At 65.5% G+C, this 16,670-nt stretch overlaps 2 protein-coding genes across 2 annotated transcripts; both read right to left on the bottom strand.

Annotated features, from left to right (window-relative positions):
* Positions 1 to 65: 65 nt before the first annotated feature.
* CHLRE_16g677500v5 (uncharacterized protein) lies at positions 66 to 1,597 on the bottom strand. The gene has a single exon (XM_001695907.2). It carries the CDS (start codon positions 1,460 to 1,462, stop codon positions 806 to 808), a length of 657 nt encoding a protein of 218 aa, XP_001695959.2. The 5' UTR covers positions 1,463 to 1,597; the 3' UTR covers positions 66 to 805.
* A 157-nt stretch (positions 1,598 to 1,754) lies between these two features.
* CHLRE_16g677550v5 (uncharacterized protein) lies at positions 1,755 to 16,617 on the bottom strand. Its single transcript, XM_043071333.1, has 21 exons — positions 16,387 to 16,617; positions 16,228 to 16,303; positions 15,726 to 15,985; positions 15,156 to 15,269; positions 14,898 to 15,037; positions 14,371 to 14,633; positions 13,646 to 14,120; positions 13,145 to 13,545; positions 12,810 to 12,920; positions 11,702 to 11,794; positions 11,328 to 11,425; positions 10,902 to 11,066; positions 10,598 to 10,679; positions 10,164 to 10,388; positions 9,782 to 9,892; positions 9,396 to 9,518; positions 8,862 to 8,966; positions 8,447 to 8,610; positions 7,988 to 8,216; positions 7,623 to 7,753; positions 1,755 to 7,473 (listed from the first exon to the last, which is right to left on the bottom strand). The coding sequence occupies exons 1-21, from the start codon at positions 16,500 to 16,502 to the stop codon at positions 3,111 to 3,113; spliced, it is 7,845 nt and encodes a 2,614-aa protein (XP_042916068.1). The 5' UTR covers positions 16,503 to 16,617; the 3' UTR covers positions 1,755 to 3,110.
* Between the last annotated feature and the right edge of the window lie 53 nt (positions 16,618 to 16,670).

Below are 16,670 nucleotides of genomic sequence, written 5' to 3'. Positions count from 1 at the left end.
TGAGAGAAGCTAATGTAAAAGTAGCCATTCTGGAGCGTCCGCAAACCCAATTGCAGAGCGGCGACGATGCTCATCCGTTCCACATCTTGCAAAATGCCCGAACAACGCTCGTCGCAGGGCCCGGCCTGCTGCCTGCTGCAGCTGCCAAGTAACGGCATTAGTTACCTGTAGATACCCTGTACTTGCTGACACCAAACCCGTTTTGCTGCCGCACCGGGGTGACACGGTGTGCGTGCCTCCCCACCGGCCCGACTCCCTGCCCGATGTCCCTACGCGGACCACTGCCTAGGGCTAATCCCCTACACCCAAATGCAGTAGCTCCTGCCTCAGAGGACGCAATGCATAGAGAAGCATTGCTCTTACACTGCTGCAGGCATTCACTTCATGCACATGCGTACATCTCACATCAGCCACTCGAGGGTTGCGCAATGCTTGTGTCGACCCGGCATTCCAAGTTCTCCTGGTTTTGCAAACGCTACCCAAGCGTCACGTTGTTGTCCGAGCTATTAATAAATCATGGTCAGGAAAACAGTCATGAAGACGCACCGTGTCCTGGCGCCACAACAACATTTAGGGTCCTACCGTCAATATCAAGCTCGCGAAAGAGCAAAGAGTATACAGGTCACTATCGGCATCATGCCCTAAAGCACCGACTATAAGGACAGCATCCGCTGCCGTATCCGCCCTGCTAGCCCCCTGCCCACTATGTCCAGCCCCCATCACCACCAAACAGCCAGCACGTGGCTACGCCGCACGCCTACGCATCATCGTCGCCACAACGCAGCACGTCCACTTGCCTACCGCTTTACTTGGGTGGGGTGGAAGGACCGGTCAGGAAGCCCTTGCTGTGCAGGTACTCGAGCAGCGTGCGCGCCTGGTCCTGGGGCGAGATGCGCTTGCCGTCCGCCGTCTCCGCCTCCAGCACCACCTCCGCGTTCAGGGGCTCCTCGTAGGGATCGTCAATGCCGGTGAAGCCTTTGAGCTGGCCGGCGCGGGCCTTCTTGTAGAGGCCCTTGGGGTCACGCTCCTCGCAGATAGAGATGGGGACCTTCATGAACACCTCGATGAAACGACCCTCCGGCACGCGAGACCGGACACGGTCGCGGTCCCGGCGGTAGGGCGAGATGAAGCTGACCAGAGTGACAATACCCGTGTCAGCGAACAGCTTGGAGACCTCGCCAATGCGGCGGATGTTCTCCTCGCGATCGGTCGCAGAGAATCCGAGGTTGCTGTTCAGGCCGTGCCGAATGTTGTCGCCGTCCAGCAGAGCGGTAACTTTGCCAGACTCCGCAAGAGCGTGCTCCAGCGTGCAGGCGACGGTGCTCTTGCCAGACCCGCTCAGGCCGGTGAACCAAACGACGCATCCCTTCTGTTGCATAATCGCCTCCTTATTTTCCGTGGGGACAGCGCCCTCGTGCCACTTAATGTTGGTAGAGGATCCTACGTCATAAGCAGTGCTCATAGCTCGTGAGGCCACAGAGGCCGCAGCGAAATTGGCGGGACGCACGAGGCAGCCAAAGCGCGATAGCAGCGAAGGAGCTGACTGCATGGTGTTGTATGACGCTATAAATGGTATATGGTATGGGCTGGCGCGGAGAGGTACTTAAGCGCGCGGAACTGCTGCAATCGGACAGGCTGTAGCGTGACAAGACCGCCCCACGTCCGCGCAACGGGGCGTGCCCCTCCCGAAACCCATGGTTCCCCCCTACCAGCATAGTCGCCCCAGAAGTATAGACGTTAATCATATATGACGCACAGCGTGTACCTTACAAACCACTTTGTCAGGTAGAGGGCGCCTCTGTCACAATGCCTGTCAACCTGTCAATGCTCAGGAGGCCATTTGGTCCTGCAGGGTGTCCTGAAGGACTCCCCGCGTCACGCTCTACTCATTCATTGCTACCAACACACGCAGTTCGCATTCAAGGCTACCACGTTATCAACGCACAAAGCATGCGGGTGAGCCAACTGTGCGCTGCAGTTAACCACCAGTACTCCCTCCACGACGGAGATACCCCTTCACACCTGCCTTCGGACGCGACCTCCGCTCCACAACAACATTTTTTAAGCGGCCAGGCAGGGCGGGCAAGCTTACAGCCCCACTGCAAAGTTAGCCGGCCAGATAGGGCCCAAGTTACTGCACCACAGCACCAGAGCGACAGCCCTTGGCACCATATCGTAAACAGACGTCAGCATACCGGCATGGCGTAGCCACGTCACCGCTGCTTGTCACCTGGGGACGCGCTCATGGTCCGATTATTCGACTCCGACTACGGGCTAAGCCCCGGGAGCGAAGCGACATCCTGTACAAGTACCTTTCGAACTTTTCCACAAGCGTGACCATATGCACACTGCTGCTACCAAACGCACACTGCTGCTACCATATCAACACGGCCAAGCGCTGCTTTCCTTCCAGCGCACACGCCTGCACAGAGATGCCTTCATTGCTTACACGTGCACGCACGGAGTCACCCGTAATGGAACCTGGTTGACTGGTCCGCCCGCTTGGTCACCTTGCCAACTACCCATGCTGGCGGACCGGGATATGGGTCACAGCCAACCACACATCATTTCAACGAACTGCGCATGTAATCTACGGAAGCTCCAAACATGATTTCAAGCGCAGCAGCAGTGTCAGCTGCCCTAGCGCTCCCCTACCACAATCCTGCAACGCCTGGACACATGCAGGGACAACCCGGCGCTATCGTGGCACCGTTCATCAGAACAAACAAAGATCATGCCGCCTAATCGCACCCCGCCATCGCCCGATGCGTCCAGACTTCCGCAATCGTGAAGCGCACTTTATTGCTATCAAGCCCGACGTCTTCAACGGCCAGACGTTTGCCTTCAGGAGACCTTCAGTCATTGCACGTGGCCAATGCGTATATGCGTTGGCTAAAACAAGGAACAAACAAGCTTGGCAAGGCGCAGCCGCCTGCTGATCATCACTGCTCCCAGTAGCAGGCGCAGCAGTAGCGCGACAAGCAGTACTGCCAACGCGAACAACCACTTCACCGGCAGCGGCAGGGAGACTGTCTTGATTGACCTCGATCTCCTTCAACTTCAGCACATCTTTCGTGTTCTTAAGCATGTTAGTGCGCTTCCAATGTTGGTTAGTGGTGCGACTCTCCAAGTAGTTTCATCGCCTCCGCCAGCTGCTCTGGCGTGGGGCTCCTGACACCTGGCAGGTTGTAGTCACCGAGGCCAGCCAGCGGCGCCGGCGGCGGCGGCCCGACCCCAAACGCCGCCGCCGCCGCGGCCAAGTCACCATGGAACCCACCCCGGCTGCGGTCTGCAGGGGCAACTGGTGGCGGCGGCGGCGGCATGCCAACCCCAAACGCCGCTGCCAGGGCAGCGTTGTCATCGTTGCCGCTGCTATGGTACGCAGCCTCGGGTGGCATGTCGATGCCGTACACTGCCGCCGCCGCCGCCAGCGAGGGGGTGCCGCCGTCTGCTGTGTTGCTGGAGCTGCGAATGGGGCTGAGCCGCCGGCCCTCGCCACGGCCGCTGCCAGCGCTTCCGTTGGCGCCGCCACCACCAGCGCCGCCACCGCGCAGTTGCTTGCGAGAGGGCACCCGCAGCGCCCCCGACGCTCCACCGGGCGTGTCGGTGACCGCTGCGGGGCCGCTGTCGCCACTGCCGCTGCCGCCGCCATTGCTAAGATCGTCAATAGGTCCCGCCGCCAGGGGGCCGCCGTTCTCCTCGACGCTGCTCGCGCCGCTGCCCTCCACGCTGCCGCTGCAGCCCGGCCGCACCACGCCGCGCCCGCCTGCTCGGCTGCGCACGAGCACCACGCCGCCGCCGCCCGCCGTCGATGACATCGCTGCCGGCGTCGGCGCGGATCCCGGAACCGACACCGACCCGGTCGATGTGGCAGCCGCCATCCGCAGCACCTGGCGGCTGCCGGCGCCGCCGCCGCCGGCGCCGCCGCCAGCCGAGTAGGCGTAGACCGAGCTGGCGGCGCCGGCCAGTGTGCTGTCCAACTCGCTGTAGCCGCTGACCCAGGGGCTGCCCGGTGAGGCCACATTGGAGGGCATATCGCTGGATACAACGCCCATGGCGCGGCCAGGCCGGCCGGCGGCAGCAATGGCGGCCGCCGCGGCTGCGCCGCCACTGGCGCCTGGCGGCGCCGTGACACCGCTCTGCAAGTGCTTGCCACCTACGGCCGGTCCGCTGATATTGACAGGTGCTGCTCCTGCCTTTGCGCCGGTCACGACTCGGAGGTTGCCGCTGCCGGCAGAGCCGTGCTCCGTGCCTGCTTGCGCGGAACCGGGGACAGCATCCCCGCTGGCGGCGGCGCCCTCCCTCGCCGGCTCGCCATCCAGCGCCGGCTGTTGCGCCCCTGCTGCTCCTGTACCTGACTGCTCGTGCTGGCCTTGAGCCTCGGCCGCGACCGCCGGAGCCAAGCTCAGCTGCTCTCGGCCCGCCGCCGCTTGCTCTGATGCCGCATCGGCAGCCACCGCCGGCACAGCTGTTGCAGGCACACCCTCCGATGGCGTGTCGCCACTGGTCTTCGACTCTACTGCCCGTGCTGCGTCTTTGCCATGCGCGGCATCGGCCGCTGCAGAGGCGGCGGCGGCGGCCAGGGCTTCGGTGTGGGGGTCGAGGCTTGAGGACACGATATTGAGGACAGAGCTGGCGACAGACGCCTGGGCAGCTGAGGACTCGGTGCCTTCGGCGGACACCAGCGCCGGCGCTGGCAGTGTCAGGCCCAGCGGCGCCGATGGCAACGGCATCTGTTGCTGCTGTGGGAGCTGCGTGCCCAATAAGCTGTGTGCGTGCGGCTGCGACTGCGGCGGAGAGTGCAGGTGCGAAGGGGACGAGGCCAGGGAGCTGCGCGGCGTGCGTTTGAACACGCCCGCGCCGCCGCCGCCGCCGCTGCTGCTGCTACCGCTGCCGCCCGCAGCCCCGCTGCCCACGGGGCTCGTGAGCGCGGCCGCCGCCGCTGACAGCACCTTCGCTGCGCCGCCCGCACCTCCGTGGCCGTTGTTGGCGCCGGCGCTGGCGACTAGCGTCCTGATGCCGCCGCCGGTGGTATGCGGCGTGCTGCCGCTGTGCACCGGGCTCTCGACGCTGTTGGCGCTGGCCACGTTAAAGCCGCTGCCGCTGGCGGTGGTGTGTGTCGCCGGCGCGGCCCTGATCGCGCCAATGCCTGCCAGGTACGCCATGTGGCCGCTTGTGGCGCTTCCGGTCCGCCCAACCTGCCTGCCCTCGCCTCCGCCTCCGCCGCCCTGCAGGGAGCTGCCAATGGAGTCAGCGGCGGAGGAGGCGGTGATACCGTAGCCAGTGCGGCCAAGGCCGTTTGTGGACGCCGTCACCTCCAACGTCTCGACCAAAGGCTTGTCGAAGGGGGGTTCGGCGTTGGCGCCGCCGGCGCCGGCGAGCAGGTGCGACACCGGGCATCCATAAGCAGCGGCGGCGGCGGCGCTGGCGCCCTCCATCGTGTCGCCAAAGGCCGCGCCGAAGTCGCTGCTGTAGACGTTGCCGGACAGCGCCAGCGCCGACGATGGCTGCGGCGGCGGCAGCGGCAGCTGGATGGGCGAGCGCAGCAAGGCGCCGGCGGAGCCGCCGCTGCCACCGCGGCTGCGGCGGCGGACGCGCGCGGAGCCGGGGTGCTGTCGGCCTGCAGCGCTGCCACTGTCGTGAGCGTTACCCGGCGTGGTGGTCGCGGCGGCACCGCCCTCGGAGGCCCCACTACCAGGGAAGGTGCTGTTGGCGCCGGCCAGGCCAAAGGAGGCGCTTTTGCCAAGCACCACTTCGCCGATGGTGGCCAGCATGGGAGACGGCTCGCCTGGGCGCGGCGAGACCGCCGCCGACGGCCCCAACATCGCGGCAGCGCTGGCGGCAACCTCTGCCACGCCCGTTCCGGTCTTCGTCCGCTTGCTGCTCACGCTGGCTTCGGCGCTGCTACCGTCTCCCTCGTTCGCCCCCGCCTCGTCAATGAGCTCCAGCGCCAGCCCCACGCCGCTGGGCGGGTGCAGGTTTGCAGGGTTGCTCGAGGACGCCGCTGTCGCTGCATTTGCCGCGGCGGCGGACACAGCCGCGTGCGGCACCCCTGCCGACAGCACCACACTCGGCAGCATCGCGTACACCGCCGCGACCGCATTGGCGCCGCTGCCGCCCGCAGCCACAGCGGCGGCGGCGACCGTGCTGGTGCCGAAGATATGCTGCTGGTGCGCCGCCGCCGCCGCCGCCACGGACGCCGCAGTCAGTGCCGCCATGCCATCCTCGTCGTCCTCCTCGCCGCCGTCGTCGCCTTCGCCACTGCTGCCATGTCCGAAGCTGCCGCCGCCTCCCAAGTTCCCGCCGCCGGGCCGCTCGAGTTGGGCCGCCGCCTTGGGTGACGCCAGACGCGCGTCGGCGGCACCTGGTGCTGCCGCCGCCGCCTGCAGCACCGCGAGCCGGTTTCGAGAGGCGGTCCGGGCGGCGAGGCCCAGCACTGAGGGGCCCGGGGATCCGGGCACGCCGGGAGGCGCTCCGGCGGAGTCAAGCAGGGAAACCTGCGGCTCGGAGGCTGAGTCTGCGCTGCTGCCTGGCGCCGGCGCCAGTGCTGGCCGGCGGCTGCGAGCCGAGCGCGTGCGGAGGGGCTGCTGCTGGTTGGAGAGGTGGATGGCGGAGGCGGAGCGCGTGCGGGACTGCAGCACTGCAGCCAGGGCAGCGCGCGCCGTCGCCACAGCGGTGGCTGGGCCGTTGCTGCTCGGTGACCCGCCAACGCTACTCTGCCCACCCATGGAAACCCCTGGCACCGGCGCCACAGCCGCCGCCGCCGCGCCACCTCCGCCTGCGCCGCCGTGCCACCGAGATCCAGGCGAGCTGCCTGAAGGCCCCGTGCCGGTCCCGGGGCCGGCGGCCATGCCCGCCGCGTCTGCGATGCCGCTCGCGGCGATAGGCACCAGCAGCGGCGTGGGCTGCGTGGGTGAGGCAGGGATGTGGCCCATGGCCACTCCCGGCATGCTGCCCGGCGCGGCGCCCGCCGAATGGTCCACTCCCATGAGCGTCAGCATGTCCGTCACGTGCACCGGCCCCATGCTGCTGCGGGCAGCCATGGCTGACGAGGCCGCCGACGGCCGCCGCCCGGCGGCGCCGCCGACGGCGCCGATGCCGGCGGCGCCGCCGACGGCGCCGATGCCGGCGGCGCCACCCACGATGACGTGGCCGAGAGCCTCGGAGGCGGAGGCCGAGGCGGAGGCGTGCTCGAAGGCAGCGCTGGTGTGGTGGGAGGTGCGGTGCGAGCCGGTGTGGTGGGAGGTGCGGTGTGAGCCGGTGTGGTGGGAGGAGAGGTGGTGCGAGTGGTGGGAGGTGGTGGACAGCACTACGGTGGAGCGGCGGCGCGTGCTGGCGGCGGCGGCCAAGCTGCCGGCGGCCGCCGCCACCGCCGCCGCCGTCGCGGCGGTGTGGTTGTCGGAGGAGTGCATGCCCTGCGACACGGTGCTGCTGCGACGAGTGGAGGCGGCTGCGGGGAACTGCCGCTGGTACCTGCGCGCACCAGACGTGGGAGCACACACAGGCGAGAGCATTGAGAAGCACGTCCTGCCGCCTCGAAGCCGCGCCATTACCCTGCACCTGACCGCTACCCAGCCTAAGCTTTGTTGCAGGCGCAGGCTGCATGTACGGCACCAGCTCACGTGCAGTGGAAGACCTCGATGCGCTCCGCAATGCCCTTGAGTTGGAACAGGCCCAGGCTGGTGCCCGACACCAGCCGCAGGGCGTTGGGGTTGGCGGTGCAGCTCTCCCAGGCCTCGGCGCTGCACAGCACCTGCGTGCGTCCACACACGAGCGGGAAAATGCGTGGTTAAACGGTTTGCTGTTCGGACTGTGTCATTGCAGCAGGAGATCAGGAGGTGTCGGTGAAGCGAACTTGGTAGCGTCATGAAGGGCCCACGTGAAGGCACTCGGCCGCAGCCTGCAGTGCGACCTCCGCAGCGGCCCCCAGAAGACGCCCTGCACGCCCCAAGCAGCGCCGCATGCGCGTTCCCCGCACCGCACGCACCTGCCCGCTGCTTGCGGCGGCGCTGATGCGCGCGGCGCGGTTCATGACCTTGCCGCGGTAGGTCATGCGGCCGGTCATGGTGTGCAGGCGCGCCAGCACCTGGCCGATGTCGATGCCGGTCTTCAGGCGGGGCCCCCGGAACACCGTAGCGCTGGTCACCTCGCCGCCGCGTACCGGCACCGTCACCGTCACCTCCTCACACAGTTCATGTGACAGCAGCTCGTCGGGCCTGGGCGCGAGCGCGGGTCGGGGACACGAGTGCAGCTCAGGGTAAATCGAAGGGGGGCTATGCGGTAGAAACGTCGTGGAGCTGGTTCATTCCCTCTCGCATCTCCCCCCGCCCGCCCCCTGCCCCCTGCGCCCCCTGCCTCTGCGCCCCCTGCCCCCTGCGCCCCCCCACCCCACCCCAGGCCGCCGGCCGCCGGCCCCCTCCCCACCCCCGCTGGCCCCCACCCTCACCAGTCCTCCTTGAGCATGAGCTCCTGCATGCGCAGGCCCCACAGGATGGCGTCCGCGGGCGAGTGGAAGGCGGTGAGCATGAAGCCCTCCACGTGCTCCACCAGGTAGCCGCCCGCCTGCTGCAGCTCCACCTGCGCCAGCCGCGTGAACGTCTCGATCACGTCCTGCGTACCACGTGGGGGGGAGGCAGACGGCAGGCGCGGGGGCGCAAGTGCGGGCAGCGGATGGCGGTGAGGAAGGTGCGGGTGGAGAAGGTGGAGGCTCAGGAGGTGGAAGAAAATGGGAACAGGTGGGTTTGAGCTGAAGAGGGCACAGGCGTACGAGCCTGCGCACACCTGATGCCACCAGTCCCACCGCCCGAACAAGTCTGTGCTGGGCCTCCAGACCTCCGCAAGTTAATTGGGAACAACCCCACCTGCATGAGGTCGTAGTTCCACGCCAGCAGCGTCTGCACGCCCACCACGTGTGTGAACACCATGCTGGCCGAGTGCACGGGCGCGGCGAAGGCGCCCTGGCTCCACTGCAGGTGGCGACGTGGCAGGAGGCCAACAGCGAAGAGCGACAAGGGCATCAGGACCGTCAGGGCGTCGTTTACGGTAGCATGGTACATGGTGGAATTCGTGTTGTGTGTGTGTTGCTGACAGGCGCTGAGGGACTGCCCTTGCGCTCCACGTGCCAAGGCCATTCCAACGCATCCCCGTTCCGGTAGGCCGCAGTGCCGCACCTACCGTACTCCCTCCGGTCTCTGGGTGCTATCGTTCGTGAGTCCGGCATGGCACGAATTACCCCCTTTCAGATGCCCCCGCACTCGACCCTGCCCCCGCACCCCAACCCCGAAACGCATGGATGGCTCCCCCCCCTGTACCGCTTTTCCAAACATCCCTGCAACCCCCTCCCCCGTTCTTCACATGAGCGGCTACGCCCCCGCCCAGCCCCCCGCGCGCCGCACCTGCAGGTAGCAGGACAGCGGCCCGAACAGCGCCAGTCGGCCCAGCAGCTGGCGGTCCAGCGCCAGGTACAGGTCCATGGGCGGCAGCTCGGAGGTCAGCTGGTACTCGCCCAGGTGGCAGAACTGCGGGCAGGAGGAAGCGGGGATGAGGCGGGGATAAGGCGGGGCTGGGGCAGGGATGAGGTGGGGAGGAGGCGGGGAGGAGGCGGGGATGAGGTGGGAAGATGATGGGGCGACGCCGCATGGAGACACCCGGCAGGGGTGTTGTCATGCATCGAGGTGCGACATGCTCGGTCCGCCGAAACGCGGCCGCACGGCTACCGCCCCATCCCGGCGGCGATCCAGCCCCCTGCCCCATGCCCCGCTGCCGCACAGCCGCCACCCACCAGGCACTGCTCTGCCAGCATCTCCAGGTGCAGCTGCCGGAAGGTGGACTGCGGGATGAGCACCATGCCGCCCTGGGCCGCAGCGGCAGCCGCGGCAGCCACCTCCACCGCCTGACAAGCGAGCGAGCAAGCGAGCGAGCAGGCGAGCGAGTGAGTGAGTGACGAGGACACACGTCAGACACCGACAATCAACAGTATACAGATTCGCGCAAGCGCGCTTCGGAAGCCACGCCCGTCCGCGACATACACACGCAGCCAATGTGAGGCCGCTTCTTCCCATACTGTGCAGCGCTGCCATTTCCCACGCTTCCCCCAACCCCACAATCGCGCCGCGCAACGTCCACGCCCCTGCCCCTGCCCCCTATGGCATGAACTGCTTCACCTCGCCACTGAATATGTAGCGCCGGTGCCCCGGCTCCAGCTCCAGTCCCAGTCGGCTGAACCCCACCGCGCACACGCCCAGGCGCGCGCGAATGCCGCAGAACGCCAGCTCCGCGTCCGGCGTGTGCGGCTCGGCGTGTTGCCACGACGCCACGCACTGCTCGCCGAAGGACCGCACGTTGTCGGCGCGCGTGTCGAGCGTGAAAAGCTTGTCGTCGTCCTCAGCCTGTGCGTTTGGGTGTGTGAGCAGTGTGTGCGTCAGAAAAGAGGGCCTGTCACGCGATGTGTGTCGTACACGAATGCAATTCAAAAGCTGCTTGTGGTGCGTTGCAAGGGCGCGAAGTGGATGTGCACGATGGCAGGATCGGCGGGTTTGGCAGGGTGGGCAGGCGTGACTGCGGTGGTGTGTGCGCGCTCAGGAATCAAGGGCCTCACCATGGGCCCAGTCGTAACCAAGGGCGACAGCGGCACGCGAGAGGGCCCGTGCCCGTAGCTCTGACTGAAGCTCGGTTTCTTCCTGCACTCACAAGCAATAAGGGCAGGTACACAGGCAGATCCATGAGCCGCGTTAGTGACCTGCCCCATCGCTCAAACGCAGTCTGGCCGTGCCCAATGCACCTGACCCCACACCCGAGGTTGGTTGAGCGTTAGTTCTCTGTAGCTGTGCAGGTTCTGTCATCTGCCACCCCATCATCACGCCGTCTCGCACGAACGGCAACCGCCCTTTCCGCGCCCGCACCTCTGCGCCAGGTAGTGCGGCCGGAACTGCTCCATCTCCAGCACGTGGCGCGGCCAGCGCTGCGCCAGCAGGCCGCGCTGCAGCTCCAGCGCGAACTCGCAGGCGTCGCGCGGGCAGTGGAAAGCCACCACCACGTCCTCCTCCTCCGAGGGAGCGCGGTAGCCGCTGCAGGGCGGGAGTCGCGGCGTGGGGGGCTGTTCGACATGTCGTTCAGCGCGGCCGCCCCGCACACAGCAGCGCGTGCCGTGCCGTTGCGCTGAGCATTTAGCCTGATGGCATACGGTAAGTTGTGTGCGGGCGGGCCGAAGCCCCCGTCTCCCCCAGCCGCCGTGTGCTTCCGCCATCCCCGCAGTCGGCCAACACCCGAACTCCTTCCGGCATCAATACCGTACGCGCATATGCAAGCTCACGGCCCGCCCCTCCCACCTGAACCTGCTGAGCAGGTCGTCGACTAGGTCGCTGAACTGCTGCAGCGCCCGCTCGCTGGCGTCGCTGATGAGCGCCTCCCACAGCTCGTCAAAGTCCTAGGGAGCAGGAGCAGCAGCAGAAGCGTCAGTAGCAGTAGCAGCAGCAGTACCAGCAGTAGCAGCAGCAGCAGTACCAGCAGTAGCAGAAGCGCAAGGTAAAGAACCCCGTAGAGTGGCTTGGCGGGTGTTGAAGCCAAGCCGGGTTGTTGGGCGAATGCGCGAATGCACGGCATGACAACCTCATGAGCTCAGCAACGGAGGGGCATCTACCGGTGCACCGTAGCGCTGCGGGCCCTGCGCGCACTCCGGCGCACACACCTCCGGCGCACACACCTGAATGGAGGCCACCACGATGGTGGTGTCTGGGTCGCCCAGCGGCGGCTTCACGCGGCCCAACAGGTCCTTGTGCCGCCGCTTGTTCCGCACCTGTGCGTGTGCGCGCGTGGCGTGGGCGCGCAGCGACAGAGACGGCAGGAGAACGCTAAGGGGGGTTTCACATGTGACATGCGAAGCTAGCTTCGGGTCGAAACCAGGTCGAAACCAGGTCGAAACCACCCCCGAAACCAGGTCCGAAGCCAGCTCGCGAATCCGGGTCCGCAGCCCGGATTCGCCCAACACACATACTTAGTTTCGAGACGTCTGAAATTTTCTATACTATTTTCTTACCCCAATCATGTGATATCAACCACTTGGACGCCGAAACCCTCGCGGCGACGAGCATTGCTGTGTGCCGTGGAGCAGAGTGCGCTTATAGTTGCGACAGCCTCCATCAAAATGGTTATGATCTTCATAATATTATATTGTAGGTGGGAGCGGGGCTAGAGCATCCTCCATGAGCGCGCACGCCTCGGATGTTTCGACATGTTGGGCTTTCCTAGCTCCTGCACGAGGATTACACCGTGGTCGCACCAACTATGCAACAAAAACGCTTCAAAGCACTTTATGTGCCATACAGAATGTTCGGGGGCGGTGTATGGAGCGAGGTGGACTCGGCATGTCGCGGTTGCGGGCGAGTCACGCATCGGGAACTCACTATGCGTGTAAAATAAGAGTATGGGAGCGCTGGGATTGTATGCGGAGACATAGTTCGGCCCTTCCAGAGCTGGATTGGCGCCCACCCAAGGTGGATTCGAGGCAGCCGCATGTGAATCGGATTCGCCCCTGGCTTCGCCGAAGCCAGGTGGATTCACCGAAACCGGGTTGTCACATGTGAAACCCCCCTAAGAAGACCATGAGGCAGCCCGCGGGCAGCCCACAGGCCGCTGATCGCGATCAAAACACGACCAGCACCCAGCGCACTGCGCAAGGCACATACTAAATCTGCGAAGGGCACACAGCACACACACACACACACACACACACACACACACACACACACACACACACACACACACACACACACACACACACACACACACACAGCAAACACACTGACACGCACCTCCAGCGCCACGACGCCTGTGAGCGCCGCCACCAGCCCTAGCACCACCGCGATGACCACGATGGCCTGCTTGGACACGGATGTGGAGTTGGTATTGGGCGGCAGAGGCGGCTGCGCGAGGGGAAGCAGGCACCAGGGGCGCGGCGGGGTTACATTCATGATTAATCAAGATAAGGCGAAGTTGTTGGGGGCGGAATGGTTTGTTGGGGAGGTTGAGGAGAAAGGGAAACAGCAGGCAGATGCGGAGGCGAGCCATGTCATTCCCAAGTCCGAGCAATGATCGCCCAAAGCCACATCTCCACGACGCCCCTGCGCGGGAGCCCGCCAGCACCCACCTGGACCGGCGCCACCGGCTCCGTGTACCCGACCTGGACCCGGTACAGCAACAGCCAGCCCGGCAGCTCGCTACTGCTACTGCTGTTGCCGCCCTTGCCACTGACGTCAGCCAGCACATACGGCGCCCACCCCGCATCCAGCGCCGCCGGCACGCCCGCATCCAGCCGCGCCGCCACCGCCGCCGGCTCCGTGCCGTTGTCCAGGGCCGCCGCCGCCGCCGTCAGCAGAGCTTCCACCTCGGGCTGACCCGGCAGCCGCATCGTGGACACCTGGTTGTTGCCTGTGTACACCTGCGATACCGCCAGCAGCATGTCCGACACCGCTGACGGCTCGTAGCCCGCGGTGGTCCAGTAGTGCGCGGAGGCGGGGCTCCAGTGGTCGGTGCGGAAGGGGCCCAGGACTGTGGCAGGGGGGGCGTGCACAAGTGAGCGGGGGTTCGGGCAGGAGCGGAGGCAATGCGCCAGGCCCCGCGTAGAACTGCGCTGCCGCACGACACTCACATGTGCCTGGCCGCGTCTGCAGCGTCATGCCCAGTTGTGATGGCGAGGTGAGCCGCGAGAACAGGTCCACAACCTGGGCCTGCACAGCGCGCGGGTTGCGCCGACTGACCACGCCCACCACGCCGCCAAGCATGTAGGCGGCGCGATTCACGAGGAGCGTCTGATTCACCGTCCGCGTTGGTGCCTGCGTCGCGGTCCCGTTCTGCGTCCCGACACGCGACGCCGTTGTCGGCGGCGCTGTGGCGCCATCGCCGCCGGAAGTCGTGGTGTCCACCGGCTGCTGCACAGCTGCCGCCAGCTCCTGAAGCTCCCAGGGCGCCGGCAAGTCCTGCTCGTAGGATGCTGTGGGGCATATTGCGGCGCTACAGCCCACTAGCTGGCCGCTTGTGCGGTTGAGCACCACGGCGCTGCCGGGCACCAGTGCCACGCCCAGGTTGGAGCGCAGCGCCGGCAATGCGCCAGGCCCCGCGTAGAACTGCGCCGGCATGAGTGTATTCGGGCATTAACGGCACCTGGCAAAGTTTACGTAAGGCGCCGGCTTGTTGTCCGCGTGTTGGGAGGATCTCACAACCGCCCGTGCCCATGCATCCTCCATCCCCGACACGTCCGCTCGCATGCCTGCCTCGCCCTGCCAAACACAGCCGCTGTCTGTACCCTGTCCACCACATGCATCCCTCCTCCTCTTTCTCCCATTTCTCGCCCCACCCCAAGCCCAGCCATCTTACCTTGAAGAACTCAATGTGGTTAAAGGTCATCATGCACGTGCCGGCCGCGAAGTGGTCAAAGCTGTCGCTGGTTGTGGCGATGCAGTTGTGCGCGTCCTCCGGCGGCGACAGCTCAGCCAGGGCCTGCCACACCTGCATCGCACGAATCCATCCCGCCGATCCGAAAAGCACCGACCCAGATGCGGGGTCGATCATGTAGCCAGCGGACCGCGACGTCTGCAGGTAGGGCGCCGCCACAGCCTGCAGCCCCCAGCCGCCGCAGTCTGCGTCGCGCGCGAGGGGTGCGCAGCAGGCCGGCAAGCGTCAGGCGGCGTGGGGAGATCACTGCGTGCAAAGGTCTCGCCTCGCGAGGCTCCACGGGGTACCGGAATTGAGCCGGTGTTTGGTCCCGTGCCTGCAAACAGCTCAACGCCCTGGCTTGCTCAGGCCCGTAGTCCCGTGCCTGCGCCGCTCGTGGCCTTGCCTAGCCCCAGGCCCACGCCCACGACGCTGCCTTAACGCCCCGCCAGCCCTAATCCACGACCCACATGCCAGGCGGTTGTAGCAGAACGGCCAGTCGGGCTGGCCGTCGCCGTTCACGTCCACGCCCTGCCAGCGCTGCGCAGTTGCCAGCAGCTGCTCCCACGTGGCTGGCACTGGTATGTCCAGCCGGTCAAACACGTCCTTCCTGTACGCCACAACCGAATTCCGAGCAATATGTTTCCACTTAGGATGTTGGGATGGCGTGCGTTGCAACTAAGAGCAATACTGCATAGAGCATTAGAGGCATGCCGCAAGGTTCGTACCTGTAGTACAAGAGTGTCGGCGCCCCGCCCAGAGGCACGCCGTACGTATCCTGGCCGTGCAGCACGGCTGCGCCCCGGAAGAACCGAGCAATGCGGAACCAGTTCAGGTCGGGGCTGCGGGAAATGGGGAAGTCATGGGCGGTGAGAGGGAGACGAAGTCAGGATCTGCGCGGCGGGAGTGACGTGCGCAGGCAGTTGCATCTGCCAACCAAACTTCAATCATGCGAATGCATCAGTCAGGGCAGATGTGGGCCGTGGACCAACTCGCGTGGCTTCCTACTTCAGGCGCTTATGCCGCCATAACCTTCGCTCGCTCATGCTTTCGAAGCCGCTGCCGTGTACGGTGGGCCAACGCTGCGGCCGTCCCCAGAGACTGACTCATGGACGTGGACAGTGACGTTCAGATCATTGAGCGTCAAGCACAGCGTGGACAGCGTGCACACCGTGCACGGCCGCGGCTCCAAGAGCATGAGCGAGTAAAAGGTTGCGGCGGCAGAGAGCCGCCTGCGCACACCCTGCACGCCCAGCGTGCCGGGCAGGCACGGGGCCGCCCCTGCGGCTGCTGCTCACGTTTCCATGATGATGTGGTCCAGGGGCGCTATCAAGCCGGCCAGCGCCATCTCCGGTAGCGCCTCCGCCGGCACGAGGTAGCCATCATAGTAGTCAAGGATGCCGCGCGAGTTTTCCACACTGACGTTGACCGCTCTCAGCTCGAAAAAGCTGGGCGTCACTACGGCTGAGAGATTGAACCCGCCGTCGGACGCCAACAGACGGCCGGCGTCCTGCAGCGGCCCCAAAACCGAAGCGAAGGAAGAGAAGATCCGCAGTTCCTGTGTGGAGAGGAAACACGCCAACATTCACGTCGGTCCGAAGGCGGCGTCAGCGCTAGGCCGTGTGGTTAGGAGGAGCGGGGAGCGGGGGGTATAAGCATGGGGCGGGCGCTCGTAAAGCGGGCAGTCTGGAGGTCAGCCGGATGACTACAACAGGGGGGCGTGACCAGGTTTTTAGTGGCCTGAAGCACTGGGCATGCGTCCTTTTTATCACGGCAAGCGGCACGCAGAGCCCCACGCACCCTGCTCTCGAGCGATGCGCATCGTGACGCGTTCAGCACAAGCTGCGCTGCTAGTTCAGCATCATGTTGTGTGCAGCTGCGACAAAGGAGAATAGGCATTTCGGCTGAGTTGTTTGCATTCAAGAGAGTGGACGCATCAATGTGTGAGCGCGCACGGACCTCGCTTCCAGCCCGGGAGACCAGTTGGAAGGTGAACTGCAGATAGCTTCACCCCGGCAGCTCGCCACCAGCAGCAGCGCCAGCAGCACGAGGCGCCACAACTCGTGCAGCCCCATCGCCGTCTCCAGCCGAGCGCCTCCAATTAATCGGTTTGAGACATGTCCTAGAATGTTGAGCCCCGCTCATCAACTAACTCGAGCCTATTGGTTTTGTCATGTGAAAGTCTGTGCGCTTTCCATAACGTTGCGGTCAAAATATAGTTTTCTTGTTAAAGAACTCTTCTT

Source organism: Chlamydomonas reinhardtii, chromosome 16, assembly GCF_000002595.2.
Source record: "Chlamydomonas reinhardtii strain CC-503 cw92 mt+ chromosome 16, whole genome shotgun sequence".
NCBI lineage: Eukaryota > Viridiplantae > Chlorophyta > Chlorophyceae > Chlamydomonadales > Chlamydomonadaceae > Chlamydomonas > Chlamydomonas reinhardtii.
This window is presented reverse-complemented; position numbering and strand designations above follow the sequence as displayed.

Bases quoted from the DNA above. Each gene is read 5' to 3' on its own strand.
- CHLRE_16g677500v5 (XM_001695907.2), bottom strand. From the start codon at position 1,462: ATGAGCACTGCTTATGACGTAGGATCCTCTACCAACATTAAGTGGCAC.
- CHLRE_16g677550v5 (XM_043071333.1), bottom strand. From the start codon at position 16,502: ATGGGGCTGCACGAGTTGTGGCGCCTCGTGCTGCTGGCGCTGCTGCTG. The intron at 8,611-8,861 runs GTGGGGTTGTTC...CGTGGTACGCAG, and splicing joins GGAACTACGACCTCATGCAG to GACGTGATCGAGACGTTCAC. The intron at 8,217-8,446 runs GTGAGGGTGGGG...GCTCGCGCCCAG, and splicing joins CTCATGCTCAAGGAGGACTG to GCCCGACGAGCTGCTGTCAC.